The following is a 16,170-nucleotide window of genomic DNA, read 5'->3' as shown; positions in this document are numbered from 1 at the left end:
AGGGCAGATGTGCAGATCACAAAGTTCATCTGTCTGGCTGTTACCATAGAACCAATCATGTCTTTGACCCCTTTTCTAATGTAGTTGAGTAACGCAACACAACTATTGCAGACTAAAGGAAAAGAAAAAATGGTTTTGAAGATTTTGGCAGATGACCCAAAGTCTGTGGAAATTTTAAAGGAGCCACAGTCTCCAGTGGAATGTGGTGTTTTTGTCCTGCACTCAGAAGTGGATCAAGCCAAGTGTCAGTATTCGCTGATGCCTTCTGGACTCTGAGAGTTACTGATGCCAGTCAGTGCCTCCTGAATGCTACAAGTCTTAAACTGGTGCATAAAAAATGCACTGAATTAATTGAAATCTTTCTGTTCCTCGCATGAAATTCGAGTCTCTGAGAGCTGCTTAGCCCTGTCTAGCTCCTACTTGCATGTTAATGTTTCCATGCGTTAGAGAATTTCTTGCACAGGCAGACTTGTGCTTTAGCAGCACAACTGCAGTTGGATAAATTTGCAGGAAAAGGGGCCCCGTGTCCTCTTCCTTGGGCTGGATCACTTCAAACCCTGCGTGTCACCTGCAGGACCCCACTGATTGTCCTGGCAACACCCAGCCTATGGGGGGAACACCCAAACTGTGCCTGTAGTGACACCTGGGTTGGCAAATAGCAAACTGAACTGGCTGCAAGAACAGACACCTCGTAGGGCGGCTGTGGCCGTGATGGCAGTGTGTCGTCACCCTTTGTGGTAGTTTTTGTTTCCACGGCTGCCTGTAGTGTCGAGGTCATTCCAGATGCCCACACACTTGTACCCCTCTCTGGGGCCTGTGTGGCCAGGGTGGAGTTGGCTCCTCTGGGCAAGCTGGCATTGCCGTTTCCTGATCCCGCCATGCCAACAGAGAGCAGGGGAGGCCTTTTCTGTTCTCGGCAGCCAGGCAGGGCCTTCTAGGACCTTTCAGTGGTGCCAAATTTTCTTCTTTTGAAAAAAAACCAAACAAGCCCAGCTCGAAAGAAGGCTGAACACAAAAAAGCACCTCACTGTTTTGCAGATAGCAAGTTTGTGCCTTATATGACAGTGTGTCTGACGGGGCTTTTTCTCAGCCTGGGCCCCAGAGCTAAACTTGGTGTCATACAGTTCAGAGGAGTAGGACCTAGAGCCAGGGAAAGAAGGGACAAGGTACACATCTGGGGGGCTTTGTCACCTTATCATTGTCTGATAACAGAGGAGTTACCTATAAGATTTTTGATCTTGTCAAGCTGCTCAGTCTGGAGAAATAAGCTGCTTCCAAGTAGTTGCTCCATGTCTCTTTATTATCCTCTAAAAACAGCGGACTGGGGGCTTGCAGTCTCTCGGTGATAAGACCGACAGCTTTCCAAACGCAAGCACCCACGGGAGCTTCCCCTGCCTTCTCTGCATTCCCCAATAGGTCAGTGGCATGCTCTGAATATCCCAAGTGGATTCTCTTATGTCATGTTTATCAGGGTTGCCCTGGGCTGCTAATATGTTTTGGATTGTTTGTGCCGCACATGACATATGGGCAGATTTTCATTTTGGTGAAAGGTGATCCCAGGGAAGGAACATGTATTATGTCGGCAGGCCAAGAGCGGCGATGGCCCAAAGGCAAAGTCACTGCAGTCGGGGATTATTTAATTATTATCATTGGCCAATGTTCTGGCTGATCCCCTAAAACAGGTTTCTGGTAAGTAGAGCTGGTGCAGTCGCAGGTGGCTGCCAACAGTCCTCCTGCAGCTTAGCACATGCTTCCCAGGAACCCACAGGTTGGGCTCCAGGTTGACTCCTGTGCTACTCACCTAAAATTGCAAATCCTGCAAAAATCAGAGCCGGAGAGTACATCAGGGAGTCTTTCTCCCCCTCCGCTTTTGTAGGGCTGATCCTGGGACTGAAGCTGTGTGATGAGCGTGAGCGTTCAGCCCGGCACCCTTTGAAGAGCTCCAAAGGGAGTTTGTCACAGGTGCTCTCCCGAGTTTTCCTGTAGCTCTGTGCTCCCTCCTCCTCCTGGCATGGCCTCTTTGGCTGGCTCATGGCGGTGGTTGGTAACTGCAGCCAGCCTCATCTATCTCCCTTTCTTTCCCTGCTTCAAACACTCCTGTCTTGTGTTAGAGCTTTGAATGGGAGAGGAAAAAAAAAAAAGAAAAACTGAAAAAAGCAACTGTCTGCAATGAAAGGAGAGTGCAGATGAGATGTGCACAGACAGAAGGAAAATGTTTTTGAAAAGGGAATAGGTGGGAGGAGGAGAAATACTGTAGGCTTTTAATAAGTAGTTTGGTTTTATTCTTGTGCTGTGTTTGTTTCATGTTTCCTAGCTCAGGTTGAAGGGATTAGAGGCTGGATAGATTTTATGCTCAGGTCCCACTTACGTGACCAAACTCTATATATTTCATAGAAGACACTTTCCTTTTTTCTTCTCCTCCTCCTAGGCAAACAGCCCATGGTTTATTTTCACTGCCCTCTTGTAGACCTGCTCTGCAGATGGATATGGCCATCCGTAACTCCCAGCGTCAAGAAAAGTCAGAGCGCGATAGCGTCCAGTTCTGCCTGCACTGTTTCACTCGGTCTTAGTCTATTGCAAAGTAGCTTTTTTCTTCCTCTTTCCATTTTCCTTTGAAGATCAACCATGAAGAATTGATTGGTTCACATTATTACTAATCACAACTTTCCAGATTGCTCAAGGAGGAATTTTAGGGGTGTAAGAACCTGAGATGTCACGGGAACTAAGCTGCCAAGTGGGTGTCAGCTCTTAAGCTTCTGTTAGGAAAGATTTGTAGGTGCTGTATCTCACGTGATGTGAAACACCTTAAACATCTGGGAATTTTCTAGCTCAGCCTTTTGACTTGCGGGTCTCTCCCACTCAAAAATCCCCTCTTAAAGTTGTTTGCGTTACTGTGGTGTGGAGGGTGAGTTGAGTGAGCACAGTGATCCCAAGAGGACAGCACTGCAGGACTGACTGCTGCTGGGGATGGAAGTGGTGACAGGAGGAGCACAGAGAGGGATGTTGGACTGGAAGTACGGTGCCAGCTCAGACTGCTTGTGGTCGGGACTGTGTTCTCACACCTAACAAACGTAGCAAAGCCCAGGCTGTGTGGGTCAGAGATCTGGCACCTCTCGTGGCTGCAGCGATAGACACGTTGCATCGTCTGCCTCCTGCAGAGACCTGGCATGTAAACAAGAGACTTTCAGCTGACTCTGAACACAGGTCAAGAGTTCTGTGTTGCTGACCTATTCAGTGTCTGCAAGTCAGAAACAACGAAGAGTCTGGCAATGAACAGCCTTAATTAATCAGAGCTTTGTTTAAAGAACCCAGAGAGCTCATCTTAGAAGTGCTGTGTCAGAGGTTTCCTTGACTTATTTCAGTCTCTAGGACAGGCCCCATCCTCAGGTGTTCTAGGATAGTTCACAAAGACAGAGTGGAAGAGCAACCCCTTGTAATGAAGTCCTGCTTCACATCTTGCTGTTCTGAGGCACTAAACAAAGTTGGTCATCTCCCTTATTTGCTTAGTGCCTAGGTAAGGATGTCCAGCATCACGTGTATTATTAGTTTATGGAAATCTCAGCTTTAGGTGATTGAAGAAATGGATGAGACTTTGGGAAATGCATCCATCTTCAGTTTCTCTGGGCTAGCACTTTCTCTTTGCAAAAGTGCGTTATTTTGGAACGCTTCCTGTGCATATGTTGTCTGTGTCTAATGCCATCAGTAGATACTGTCCGTTATTGAACATTACACTTCGTTCCTTCCTAAAGAAACACCATACTTCTGTGCCAAGTTTGCAGTAAACTGCAGCCAATAATCTGGCTTCTAAAGCTGAAATCCAAAGGGTAACGGCAGTAAGAGGAGACTGTAAGCTCTTCTGCATTGTCTTCTACAGACATCCCCAGGTGTTTCTCCCCACATGGGATTTACTACATTTACTTCTGCACGCGCTCACTGGTGTTAATTGGGGTGAGAGTGGCCCAGCAGGCAGTGCCGGGGCCCAGCCTTTGGCCGGTGGGTTTTGTACCCTTACAATGACTGTACCCTTTGGCAGGGCAGTTAGTAGTGCTAAGTAACCACTAGATGTTTGAGAACATTTGAAGGAGAGGGTGCAAAGTGCCATTCCTACATGAGAAGCCAAACCTTCGCCACACGTGCTCGAGCAGCTGGCGTTCGGCAGGTGGGGTGCGATGACGTGCTGCCAGATTCCTTTGCGGTAAAGCAAAGCATTCTCTTTATCCTAATTCTCGTGAGCATCCCCTTATGGATGGCTCCTCACAGAAGGACGGTTCTGTATGTTGACAGCAGAGATGAAAACGAAATGCATCAGCTGGGAGCTGTGGTACTAAGATGACAGAGAGGAGCCACTTCCTACTGGGCCCACTGGCCTGGCCCTCTGCTGTGGTTATCCTCATTTGTCCTCGTTCACTCTTCTTAATTTTGCCAGTGCTTCCTTCTCTAGTCTCTTGCCTCTTCAGCTAAAAACTTCGTTCTGTTTAAATTGACCCATTACATTGCGCTGAGGTCAGAAATGGATTGAGGGAGGGTGTCTTTGTTTTTACAAATGGGCTTATGTCTTATAGCCAAAAAAAAAAAAAAATCCAATTAAATGCAGAGCAGAGCTGTAAATAGCAATGGCCTGGTAATTGCTGTACCAACTTAGATGAAAGTATTACTTAGTGATTAAATGTCAACAGGTTTCATAAACAGCAAATGTCTTTAAGTTGACATAAAGAAGGCCTCTCTGGAGGTCATTGTAAATACCAGATTTATTGTGCCTCAGTGGAGAATGTGCTGAAATGGAAAGGGAAATGGCACCGTAGGTCTTCAGTGTCTCAGTGAAACAGAAGGGTTGTTGGTGCCTGCAGTAAAAGGCTTTTAACTCCTTGAACTAACTGTTGACAAGCCATATTTAATGCTTGGTAACCTGTTAATAAAACATTGGTTTTTCAGGTCAGACTATGATGACTGGAGACCAGCCCTGGCCAGCTTGCTTCAACCCATCCCGTTTCCCAAGGAGTAAGTTTGCACCGTCTTAGTATTTACGGGGTTGTTCTTGCTACTGTTGTTTTGTGGCGAAATACAACATCAAGTTAAAACGGATGGTAATAGGAGCTTTGTGCCTCTGGTATTGCTTTGGACTCTAAGGATGGTTTTGGCTGATGCAGAGGGACACGAAGACTTCCCCATCTTCATCTTCCTTGCCCATTTCTCTCAGATGATCCTGAAGAGAAAATGGTGAACTAGAGACAGGCAGACAGGGCAGGAAGGGAAGCTAGCGAGGAGGAGAGCAAAGTGGGGGATTTAGTGGAGGAGGATGCTTTACTGGCATCAGAGACGCGTATCATTTGTATTTTGCATTAGACACTACCCTACGGATCAGCCAAGCTCCCTCGGAAACCTATTAATGAACAGTAGTGTTTATAAAATGCAGACCTCCACGTTCAAACATTACAACCTGTAATTGTACAATTTGCTAGCTTATCACATCCCCTAATGACCTGATGTCTTGAATCAGAGAGGTCTAATCCTTTGTGCCAGGTTACCTGGGCTACAGCGGGAGCTTGGAGATAGGCAACAGAGACACCGTTCACCTAAGTCGAACGTGAGTCCTGGGGGAGGTGTAAACCATGCTGTGATGCAGGGCACTTCACAGAATGACCATTAATTGCTTTGCGATGTATGATGTTAATTAGTTGTGACCATACCTTCATTGTGTTGCAATTAAAGAATTCACCTGGCTCTTGGAGGCAGCCTGATTTCTGTTTGTAATTACATAGGTGTACTGCAAGTCTTTTACTTACTTTCTTCTGACCCAAAGCTCCCGCTGACGTTAGTCAGAGCCTAATCTTAGACAGGACTCAGAATAAGCTACAAGATTTGTTCCAAGTGATACTTTTTTCCCCTTCATTCCCCCCCAGATTAATGAATGAGACTTCACCTGATCTTCTTTGGAAAGATTATTCTTTTTGACTTGTGTGCTCCAGTTGTTCAGCAAATCCTCTTATTATTTGGAAATAACTGAAAATTGGTCGGTTTTTATTGTGGGTTTTTTTCCTCCTTCCCTTCTCCCAAATCCTCACACTCTTCTGTTTTCTGTGTTAAATTTCAGGGCTCTTGCACATGAGAAATTCACCAAGTAAGTCTGTGGGCTTGTTTGTTTTACTGAAGGGGGTGACTGCTTACAATACTTGTACTAGTCAATAACAGCAGTGATGCATTATTCAGTATTGTGTCTCTACTGGTTTTTAGCTGTATGGGGCTGCAAGCATGTTCTGTTAGCAATAAAAAGATGTCGTTTTCTTTGTAATTTGCTGTGACGGCAGGAGCCCAAGGACTAAAGACACTGGATGCTGATAGAATTTACAAACGAGCTTGTCACTGTGCTTCTCTGAAAGCTTTTCTAGGCTGTTGTGAACAGACACTGTCCTTGGTAATCACTCTTAGACCTCCTATTTCCTTCCTGTGGAAGCAGTTCAGCTTGTTTCTCTCCAAAATGCATGAATATAGAATTGCTTAAAGTGTAATCCAAGAGAAATGCGACACGTGTGGATACTGCAGCCAGCAACTGCTTATTCCTGTCCTTCTGATTTGTTTTTTTCAGGGAGCTGAAATACGTGATTCAGAGATTTGCAGAAGACCCGAGGCAAGAAGTGAGTTTATTGCCTGTTTACGCAGAGTATTAATTGGAGGAATTGCAAATAACACTTGTTCAGAAGATCTCTCCTTCAGTAGTTTGTTTCAAAACATCGGGGTGGTTTTGCTGTGCTTCAGTCTCATAGCGACTCAGGGCACATGGTTTCTCGCCTTATGTGTAAATACGTGTTGTGACCTCCTTGTCTGGCTCCAGCGGATGTCTCTGCTCCGCAGTAAACTGCACCCAGAAAGATTTTCCCCCTCTGTTGAATCTCTCCAAGCTTTTTATCGTCCATACAAAAAAAGGAAAGCAAAATCAGTGGATCCACACAACTTACAAAATAAGAGGTTTTATTTAGCTGCCTTTCAGTTACTTGGCGTGCAAATGACCGTAATTCCCATCAGTTAGCCGGGGGAAGAGGGTGGGAGGTGTGCTACTGGAATGAGTAGCTGTAGCCTCATGGTGGCTGACTGCTTCATAGCCACACATGTAGCTTGTTCAGCATCATCAGCTTTGGCTGAGTCAGAGGGAACCTCATCCGCATTCATTTTTGGTGCTGGCATAAAGGGAAGAAAGCTCTCCCAAACTGTGGGTGAGGAGGCTGTGTCATCATCATCATTGCCCCAGAACTCCCGTTTTCCTGGGTTTAGCCTGTGAGCAGTTGTCATCTTTGTCAGGTAAGGGACCTTCGTGTCTTAGAATGGAACCAGGATTTGATCTGTCACTAGTGTTATGTGCCAAAAGGAAAGAGCGTGGACTTCACCTCCCCACTCCACACCTCAAAAATAGATGAAACAGAACATCTGTCTCTTCAAGGGGAAAACAAAACAATAGGGAAAAGGAAAAAGAACAACAAAGGGAAAAATAAAAAAAGCTTAAGCATGGTTCCTCTGTTAAACTGTGGGACTAGCTGTGATAACCTCTGCAGTGGGCCAGATTTAGACTGATGGTTGCTCTCTGGTGCCAGCTCTTCTGTGCAACTTCTGCCTTGCGTATCTCTGTTGAATTTTCCTGGTGGATTTCCTTCACCCCAATCCTGGTCAAATTCTGTTCTAGCAGGAGTAATAAGAGTTTGTAACGATTGGAATGAGCAAGCCATCAGCCACTGCATTTGGTATGCAGATCACATCAGAAGCATAGACACATAGGCTGGGCGGATGGAGGGGGTAATGGCAGAAGCTCAGAATTTTTGGGGGGAGCAGGAGGGTGGCTGGCATTTTTTGGTTCCTTGTTTTTTTTCCAAGTGAAAGGAGCTGTTGTAGATCAGAGCCATTTCACGTTTGATTTGTGTAAAGGGAATGAAAAAGGCCATGCAATTAGCGATGATACAGCTTCCCTTCTTGTTTATACTGAAAAAAATGGATTCTGTGAGTGGAGACTTGCCTGCAGCCCTGTAGATTGAAATATTAACCATGAAATTTCCAGCCCTTCACAGATTTACAGTTACTTCTTTTGGCCCAGTGTGGGAGACACTGGTGATTATTGGCAGCATCCGTAACCTTTCCAATGTCTTCACTTTTTGGCAGGTCCACTCATGTTTGCTGAGTGTGCGGGCTGGCAAAGACGGCTGGTTCCAGCTCTACAGCCCCGGAGGAGTGGCATGTGATGATGATGGAGAGCTATTTGCCAGTATGGTACGTCTGCAGTAATGGGAGTTTAGTAACTTCTTCGCAGTAAGGAGCTGATGCGTAGTTGGCAGTAACAAGATTTACTTGCTTCTGTGGAATTACAGAGTCGTTTAGGCTAGAAAATACCGTGCAGATAACTCAGTCTGACTGTTAACCCAGCACTGCCAAGTCCACCACTAAACCATGTCCCTGAGCACCCTATCCACATGTCATTTAAATCCCACCAGGGATGGTGCCTTCCCCACCTCCCTGGGCAGCCCACTCCAATGCCTGACAGCCCTTTCTGTGAAGACGTTTTTCCTAATATCCAATCTAAACCTCCCCTGGCACAACTTGAGGCTGTTTCCTGTTGTCCCATCACTTGTCACTTGGGAGAAGAGACCAACCTCCCCTCCTCTGCAGCCTCCTTTCAGGTAGTTGTAGATAAATATCAAAATCGTAGTTCTGTAAACCACAGGTGTTCACCAAGAAATCTGAATGTTTGTGTCACTGAATCCATTCAGCTTCCTTGCAGTCGCAATTTGGTTAACACGTTAGCTTTCTCTCCTTGAACTTTGGAGTGTTTTTGCACTGCCAGTGTAATGCACAAAACCATGCATGTATATATGTGTGTGTGTACAGGTGTATGTATGTATTCTTGTATTTATAAATATGTGTGTGTATAAAAAACACTCTCCGAGAATACGGAATACTGGGAGACAGGGGAGACAGACTCTTCTGCGCAAACCTATAGTTTTCATTTATAGGCTACCCTGGAGTATAAAAACAACAGTCACATCACATGAATGGATGGATGGATAGATAGATGTATTAGCAGTTTCTGAGCCCAATTATGTTGTTGCGGCAGGTGTAATTAGAAGCAGCGTTCCATTTCCCGCAGTTACTTATTTTGTAACACTTAGAAGGACTAGACAGAAAATAACAGGTTTTAATAACTGCTGGCACTGCCTTCCTATGCCACCTGGGTCAAGTCACGTAGGTCTCACCTTGTCTTAGTCCTCCATACTGCATGTAAGATGGAAATGATATTACTTCCTTTCCCTGTTAATGGGGAAAAACATCTGTTGAAGTTGGCTGTCACGGGGGTCTACACTTTGTGCACATCCCACACACTGGACGTTTTGGGACATAAAGAACATGCATATCTGTCTATACCCATAACTTATAATTCACATGGGTCAGATACCTTTGACACAGATGATGGACAAAGGCTAGTCCCAAAAGGTTTCACCCGTCTTCACTGATTCTGTCTTTCTGTGTTTGAAAAGAAGATGTCTTCAGAACTATATAATTTCTCCTGAGAGCTTTTGGGGTCCAAGATATTTGTGAGCATCAGGAGATGGTGTGCATGAGAAAGCACAATGCTAACACACATTAATATGCAGTACTCTGTGCCCTTTGCAAGGATGTTGATAAATACTTAAAGAGCTGCTAACGACTAACCATAGTTTGAAAAACATCCTGTTCTGAGATGGACCTTACATTAGTGTTAGCATCAGTATTTTCCATTGCTCAAGGAAGCTTAATGATAACTGCATGAAATGAAACCCTTTTTGGCTCAAAGCTTACTGGTTTTAAAGGCCACCTGAGCTGATGGACACTTAGGAATAAAAGATTTTGTATTTTTCTAAAGGCCTTGCTGGTAATGAAGCCATGAGGAAGAATAATTGTGTGGTAACACACGATCCGCATGGAATTGACCCCATCACGGCGGGGTTGCGATATTTTTCAGTAGTATTGAACAGAGTCCAGGCAATACCAGGGGGACCACAGGACCTATGTACAAGCTTATTGTAGAGCAATACTGATGTTGGGTTGACGTAATGGAGCTCTTCCTGCCCAAGTCACTGGAAACTACAAGTTCTCACATACTATTCTGTCAGCAAGAACCCCAAATTCTCTGCAGCTAATCTCTAGGGCTTTTACATGGGAAAGATTATTGCCGACCTCTGTTGTGAGAAGAGACTCTCACATTTGATTCGTACAAGTGGCTTTGCATCTCTGCCGTAGGTGTTACTGCGTGGTATCATCTGGTGCTTTCTGGAGCTAGGAGAGAGTCTGCAGGACACTTGTCAGCTGCTGGACTCAAAAGACCCTTACTCAGGCAGTGTTGGCAGCATTTCTTGCCTTTGAGCAAAAGGGAAGGCAAGATAATGACTGAGGAGCTTGAAAGCACATGGACTCATCGCTGACTTAGGGCTCAGGGCTGCTGGGTTTTCTTAAGGCACTCCTTCCTGCCCCAGTCAGCTCCTGTCCCTTCTGAACAGGAGGAGGTTTGGTCCCTGTTTGCCCTTAACCACGGCTGGTTCAGCTTGCCAACACCGCTGCCTTTTACCAGACCTCCAGCCCACACAGCCCTTGCTCACCCGCTGGCATTTCCAGAGAAACCGAACCGTGAACAGATGCGAAAGCAAAATCTCCGGTGCGTCCCCTGGGGCTGGGTTCATCGTGTTACTAGGGTTGGGGGCAACTGCACGGCTACTCCGAAGGTTCCCTGGGAGCCTGTATCAGGCCTCAGGGCTGTCAGCTGAGCTCCTGTGCGGAGGGAAACCACCCGCTCCCTCCGATCTCACCAGGCAGCACCTTTTCCAGAAAGTCTCTTCCCATCAGCACTGAAGCTGTGGAGAGATGCGGCCGTAGTCGTAACAAGGGGCTGCTTTCCTGTAGGTCTGTTGCAAGCACCTACACTTGTTTGGCGGCTAACGACATCCCTTCCAGAGGTATATGTGTTTCTTAGGCTTACAGCTCTAATTTTAGCTCTGTTTCTCAAATAGGTTCATATTTTAATGGGATCCTGCTATAAAACAAAGAAGTTCCTGCTTTCACTGGCGGAAAATAAATTAGGACCTTGCATGCTGCTGGCTTTGAGGGGTAACCAGACGATGGTCGAGGTAAGCCCTAAACATACGTAGTCATGTAGGTTTATGAGCAGTACTCCGGTTCGGTTTCACACTGCCTTTCCCAGAATTACATCTAGTGGAGCAAGAGAAGCCAAGTTCAGGTTTGTGTCGCGGCAAGCACCAGCAGTGGGTAGTTGTGTTTCTCTTCGTTAAGTGGAACAGAATATCGTCGTTCTGCAGACATGAGTGAGAATTACATGAAAGGTGGGTGCAAGAATTTTTGGAGAGAGAGATTGGTTGCTGTAGTTGAGTTGGAGGGGCTAAGATTGGGCTTGTTCAGCCTGGAAAAGAGAAGGCTCCGGGGAGACCTTATAGCACCTTCCAGTGCCTGAAGGGGCTACAAGGAAACTGGAGGGGACTTTTTACAAGGGTCTGTAGTGACAGGACAAGGGGTAACAGGTTTAAATTGAAAGTGGGGAGGTTTAGATTGGATATCAGGAAGAAATTCTTCCTGCAGAGGGCGGGGAGGCACTGGAACAGGTTGCCCAGAGAAGCTGTGGATGCCCCATCCCTGGGAGTGTCCAAGGCCAGGCTGGATGAGGCTGGGAGCAACCTGGTCTAGTGGAAGGTGTCCCTGCCCATGGCAGGGGGGTTGGAACTGGATGGGCTTTAAGGTCCCTTCCAACCCAAACCAGTCTGTGATTCTAAGATGGGCAATGAATGGCCATATGGGTACAGGCTGTGGCGAGGGGTCAGGATTCAGAACCACGAGGCTTTTATGACTAAATGCCTCATGCTTGTCGTCCCATCTGCAGGTTGAGCAGTGCACAAGAAGTACAAAGCCTGATCTTGCATTTAATACACATTTTTTTGTGCTTATGATTGGTTATTTTTCTTGCACTAATAGTTTATATGTATTTGTTGGGGTTTCTTTAGAGAACTTTCTTGATGAATGTCCTATGCTTTACAAGGAACTAGAGGGTGTTTAAATAGGTGGAAAGAGTTATGGTTTTTCATTGCCATAGATCTGTGCATGCTAATTTAATCCAGTAAATAAGAGTGTGCTGCATGAATTTGAATATAATACTGCTTGATTTTAAAAATTAAAAATAATGAAAATTATGGAGGGAATAACAGAATTTGCATTTTAATTGCAATGGCATGATATGTAGCTGAAAAGGGAAGGCAGCGTGGAGGGGGCAGCTTGTGTCCTAAGGCCGTATGACGCACAGGAATCATCTCCCGGTGTCCCCTTGCCCAAGGGCGAGTCAGGTGTGTTCCCAGGGAGATGGAGGGTGTCCTGACCACAGCAGTGAGCTCCCAGCATGTCCTCCCTCAGAGCCTGTCCTGCCTCATAGGCTGGGTCCACTTCACATGCATTCTGCTTGTACAGATATTCCAGCACTCAGGGACAGAAAATCCAGCACTTAGGGAACTGCTTGGCTCTGTGTAATGCCCCAAGTCTGCCAATCTACAGTATAGCCGGAGTACCTGGGAAATACTGGATCGATTGTACCTGTTCTGAAGAGGGCTGTGGCATGAAGCCATCTTCCAAGACTGATGCAAAGTAATTGCACCTCTCAGTCAGAAGGAATGAGCACTAATGGAAGATGGGATAGAGATGGGCTGACTTTCAGAGATTAGAGTTCATTCTGTATGAATAAAAAATGGGTTTCTTGTGTTGGAAGGTCAGTAAGTGTTGCTAAGATCCTCTAATCTAGCCTGCATAATGCATGCTCTAAAAACTTAGCCTGTAATTTAAACTAGCATGCCCAGTGCAATTAGGATATTTGGAAGAAATTGAATGTAAGCACTGCAGTGACCACTCTTCATCCCTTCTGCTGCTAGATTTTGTGTTTGATGCTGGAATACAACATCATCGATAATAACGACACCCAGCTCCAGATCATCTCTACCCTGGAAAGCACAGACGTGGGAAAGAGAATGTACGAACAGCTGTGTGACAGGCAGAGGGAGTTAAAAGAGCTGGTATGTCACCCTGCATGCGGTATTGCCATAGCACATTGTGGTCTGTCCTCTCCAGAAATGGAGGTACAAAAGAAAGACAAGCAGGGTGTGAAATTCCCAGTTAACAACAGGATGGGAGCAGTATTTGGAGGATTTTACTATGAATACATATGCTGCATGATATTTACTGATGTGTCTAATCCCGTACTATGTTTATGAATGATATTGAATAACCTGCTTAGAATCTGTGTGCAAGAATAAAGGTGAAATCCCGCTGTCTTAAGATCTCACAAGTCAGCTTGTCAAATTCTGCCACCTTTTGACATATGAGTAGCAAGTGGTCCTAGTGCTGGCCAGTGTTTCTTAACGCTTTGACATTCACAGCATTGCACTGAGATGGCCTTGAGGTCTTGTTCTCAGAGCTAGAGCCTATGAGGAAAAGGGGTTTTCCTGATTTTAAAGATGGGATATACAGATGAAGATAGATGTGCTGCAATTGGCACTGTTTCACCTATGCAAACATACCCACGATCATCATCTTCCCTCTTTCACATTTAGATTTGCCTCCCTTAGCCCCTCCTCTCAGCCTGAAAAGCATATGCCTTTTTGAAGTCAAACAAATGATTTTTTCAGCTCTGCTCTCTCACCCCCTTTGCTATTTTAGTCCAGCATTTTAAGGCTGTTTCCTTTAAAGTGAAAGTAACCAAATCATGGCAGGCCGACGCAGACACAATACTGACCCATGGCACTAAGACCACTAGCTGTGGTTCGTGGACGTCCCCTGGGTAGCAACAGGCCTGCACACTCAGAAAAAAATCTGTCAGTGCAGGGAAAGCAGGGAAGAGGTGGAAGGGCTGGCAGGGAGCTTTGAAATCGGAGCAGAGTTTGCTCGAGTGAAGAGCTTGCTGTACTTCAGTCGGTCTGAAATATAGGATGGCAGCTTGTTTGACCGAAATATCTTCTCTCTTACAGCAAAGAAAAGGTGGTCCCACAAGGTTAACACTGCCGTCCAAGTCCACAGTAAGTTAATCATGTCAATAGAAAAACAAGCTTTGTCTTTCCATATTTAGACACTGGATTTATGTTTGCCATGTGGCATGGTGGTTTTGGTCAGGCGGGAGAGGAGCCATTCCACTTGCTCTGTCAACACAACTGGAGTTTACACAAGTAAGGGCACATTTCTGCTCTTTCCAGCACCAGTACAAGCATCAGACTGTCAGATACACGGATTTGGAATTTACAGTAGGCGGTACTGGTAGCGCTGGGGGCAGAATTTTGCATCAAAAAAGCAGACTTCATGGTGTCCAGTTCTGGATCTTGGATGTGAAAGTCTGCAAGAGACACACCACTGTTGCAGCTAAGCCTGGTGTAAACCCAGACTAACCTCACCGGGGCTTGGTAACGGTCCTGAACACAGTTTGGATCTAAACCTCGCAGTGAAATACTGGTTAAAAGACCCATCTTTGACATTTATTCTGACACTTTGTCTCTCCTAAGGATACACATCCAAGAAGATTTTTGTCCTAATATCTGGATACATTTTTCCCAGAGTGTGTGAAGCAACTCTGCCACAAGAGCCCAGCTGCTTGCCAAACAAACAGAAACTTCTCTGTGTGGTTCTGTTACTGTAAACAAGGGGTATAATTGTGCAACCCAGGCTGGTTAACAGCACCAGCGACACCGCTGCAGACGACTGCAGGCTGAGAGTCCATAATCTTGCTTATCAATCTGTTGTTTGCTTTCAGGATGCAGACCTGGCCCGCTTGCTAAGCTCGGGATCTTTTGGAAATTTGGAAAACCTCAGCCTGGCCTTTACCAATGTGACAAGTGCTTGTGCTGAGCACCTCATTAAACTGCCTTCGCTCAAGCAGCTGAACCTGTGGTCAACTCAGGTGAGTGCTTTGCAGGCTGAAACTCAGAGCGGGAACCAGTGCTGACTAATTCTGAAATTTCACATTACGTCAGCACAAGGAGAGCGTGTGAAGAGCCTTGCTTAGAATGAGGTTGTCCTCCTGCTGTTTTTACAGGACCTTTCTATGGTCTAGCTCATCTCCGAAGCTGATTTTTTTCTTTTTCCTTCTTCTCTTTTTAATTTTTAAAATTCCATTTTATTTTTAATTATAAAAAGGTTGCTGTTACCTTGGGTTAATTTTTAAAATTCCATTTTATTTATAAAAAAGTTGCTGTTACCTTGGTTCGAAAGTTCCAGTTAGGCATTGCTGGTGCTGTGTACTTCACAGTGTGTGTGCTGCTCTTCATCTGAGACGTGCGTATGCTTTCACCCGTTTGGGATGGAAAAAAATGATGCTGTGCAGCTCATCTGGTCAGGCAAAAGACAGAGTCTGTGCAGTGCAGGCAGTGAATTGCCCTGAATACTGACCAACCAGAATTTCTTTAAAAACAACAGCAACAAAAGGAAACTCACATAATGAATAAACTATAATGAGAATGTGGTTATTTGGTAAGCAGAAAGAGGCCAAGTTATCTGAATAAATTACTCAGCTTTTAATTGAAAGAGCTTTTAAAATTAAATTTTTCTTCTATATTTCCCTGCTTGTTTTGGTCTCTGGGGTTCTCCACCAAAATAGGTTTTTTTCCCATTTTCTGTTAGCACCTATTGGTAGTGCTCGCTGAAAATATGAGTATTCTCTGTGCAACCACAAAAAGCAGCATTTTTTTTTCCCTCAGATGTCATGTAAATATCTTGTTTTGCTTTCCTAACTCCTTTGGTATCCCAGAAATCTCCTCTTCTTGTGTGGGGAAGATGAAGTAGACTCCAGTTGCTTGCTTGTTTTAAGAGTGTCTTGTAGCGCCTTCAGAATTGTCCTAACAGGGTAACTTTTGGAGCTGAAAACTTGGATGCTTCTTGTTCAAGATGCGTTTGGTTTCACTGGACAAAGAGCCTGCTTTTTGTATGGGGGTCTTTTACGGGGTTTTTAAATACAGGGTTTAGATTCCATTTTATTTTGCGATATCGTGGTTTCCATTAATCTAGAATTTGAAAACAGCAGAAATGAAGTGGGTCAATAGAACAATTACCAAGAGATAGTACATTGTTCTTGGGACCAAAATAGCTAATTAATACCACTTGCATTATGGTGGTTTTTGTGATGTGGCG

At 45.2% G+C, this 16,170-nt stretch overlaps 1 protein-coding gene across 1 annotated transcript in view; it reads left to right on the top strand.

The window, feature by feature from the left end:
• The window catches only part of CMIP (c-Maf inducing protein), a 62,535-nt gene that overhangs the window by 41,425 nt on the left and 4,940 nt on the right, over positions 1 to 16,170 (top strand). The window contains exons 10-17 of the mRNA XM_010151409.1: positions 4,933 to 4,998; positions 6,092 to 6,118; positions 6,584 to 6,632; positions 8,143 to 8,250; positions 11,019 to 11,135; positions 12,933 to 13,073; positions 14,025 to 14,072; positions 14,798 to 14,944. Coding sequence (XP_010149711.1) covers positions 4,933 to 4,998; positions 6,092 to 6,118; positions 6,584 to 6,632; positions 8,143 to 8,250; positions 11,019 to 11,135; positions 12,933 to 13,073; positions 14,025 to 14,072; positions 14,798 to 14,944 — 703 coding nt within the window. The remainder of the gene's footprint in view (positions 1 to 4,932; positions 4,999 to 6,091; positions 6,119 to 6,583; positions 6,633 to 8,142; positions 8,251 to 11,018; positions 11,136 to 12,932; positions 13,074 to 14,024; positions 14,073 to 14,797; positions 14,945 to 16,170) is intronic.

This window comes from Eurypyga helias, unplaced genomic scaffold, assembly GCF_000690775.1.
Source record: "Eurypyga helias isolate BGI_N326 unplaced genomic scaffold, ASM69077v1 scaffold13315, whole genome shotgun sequence".
In the NCBI taxonomy this organism is placed as follows: domain Eukaryota; kingdom Metazoa; phylum Chordata; class Aves; order Eurypygiformes; family Eurypygidae; genus Eurypyga; species Eurypyga helias.
Note: the sequence above shows the minus strand (reverse complement) of the source record. Positions and strands in the feature narration are given on the sequence as shown.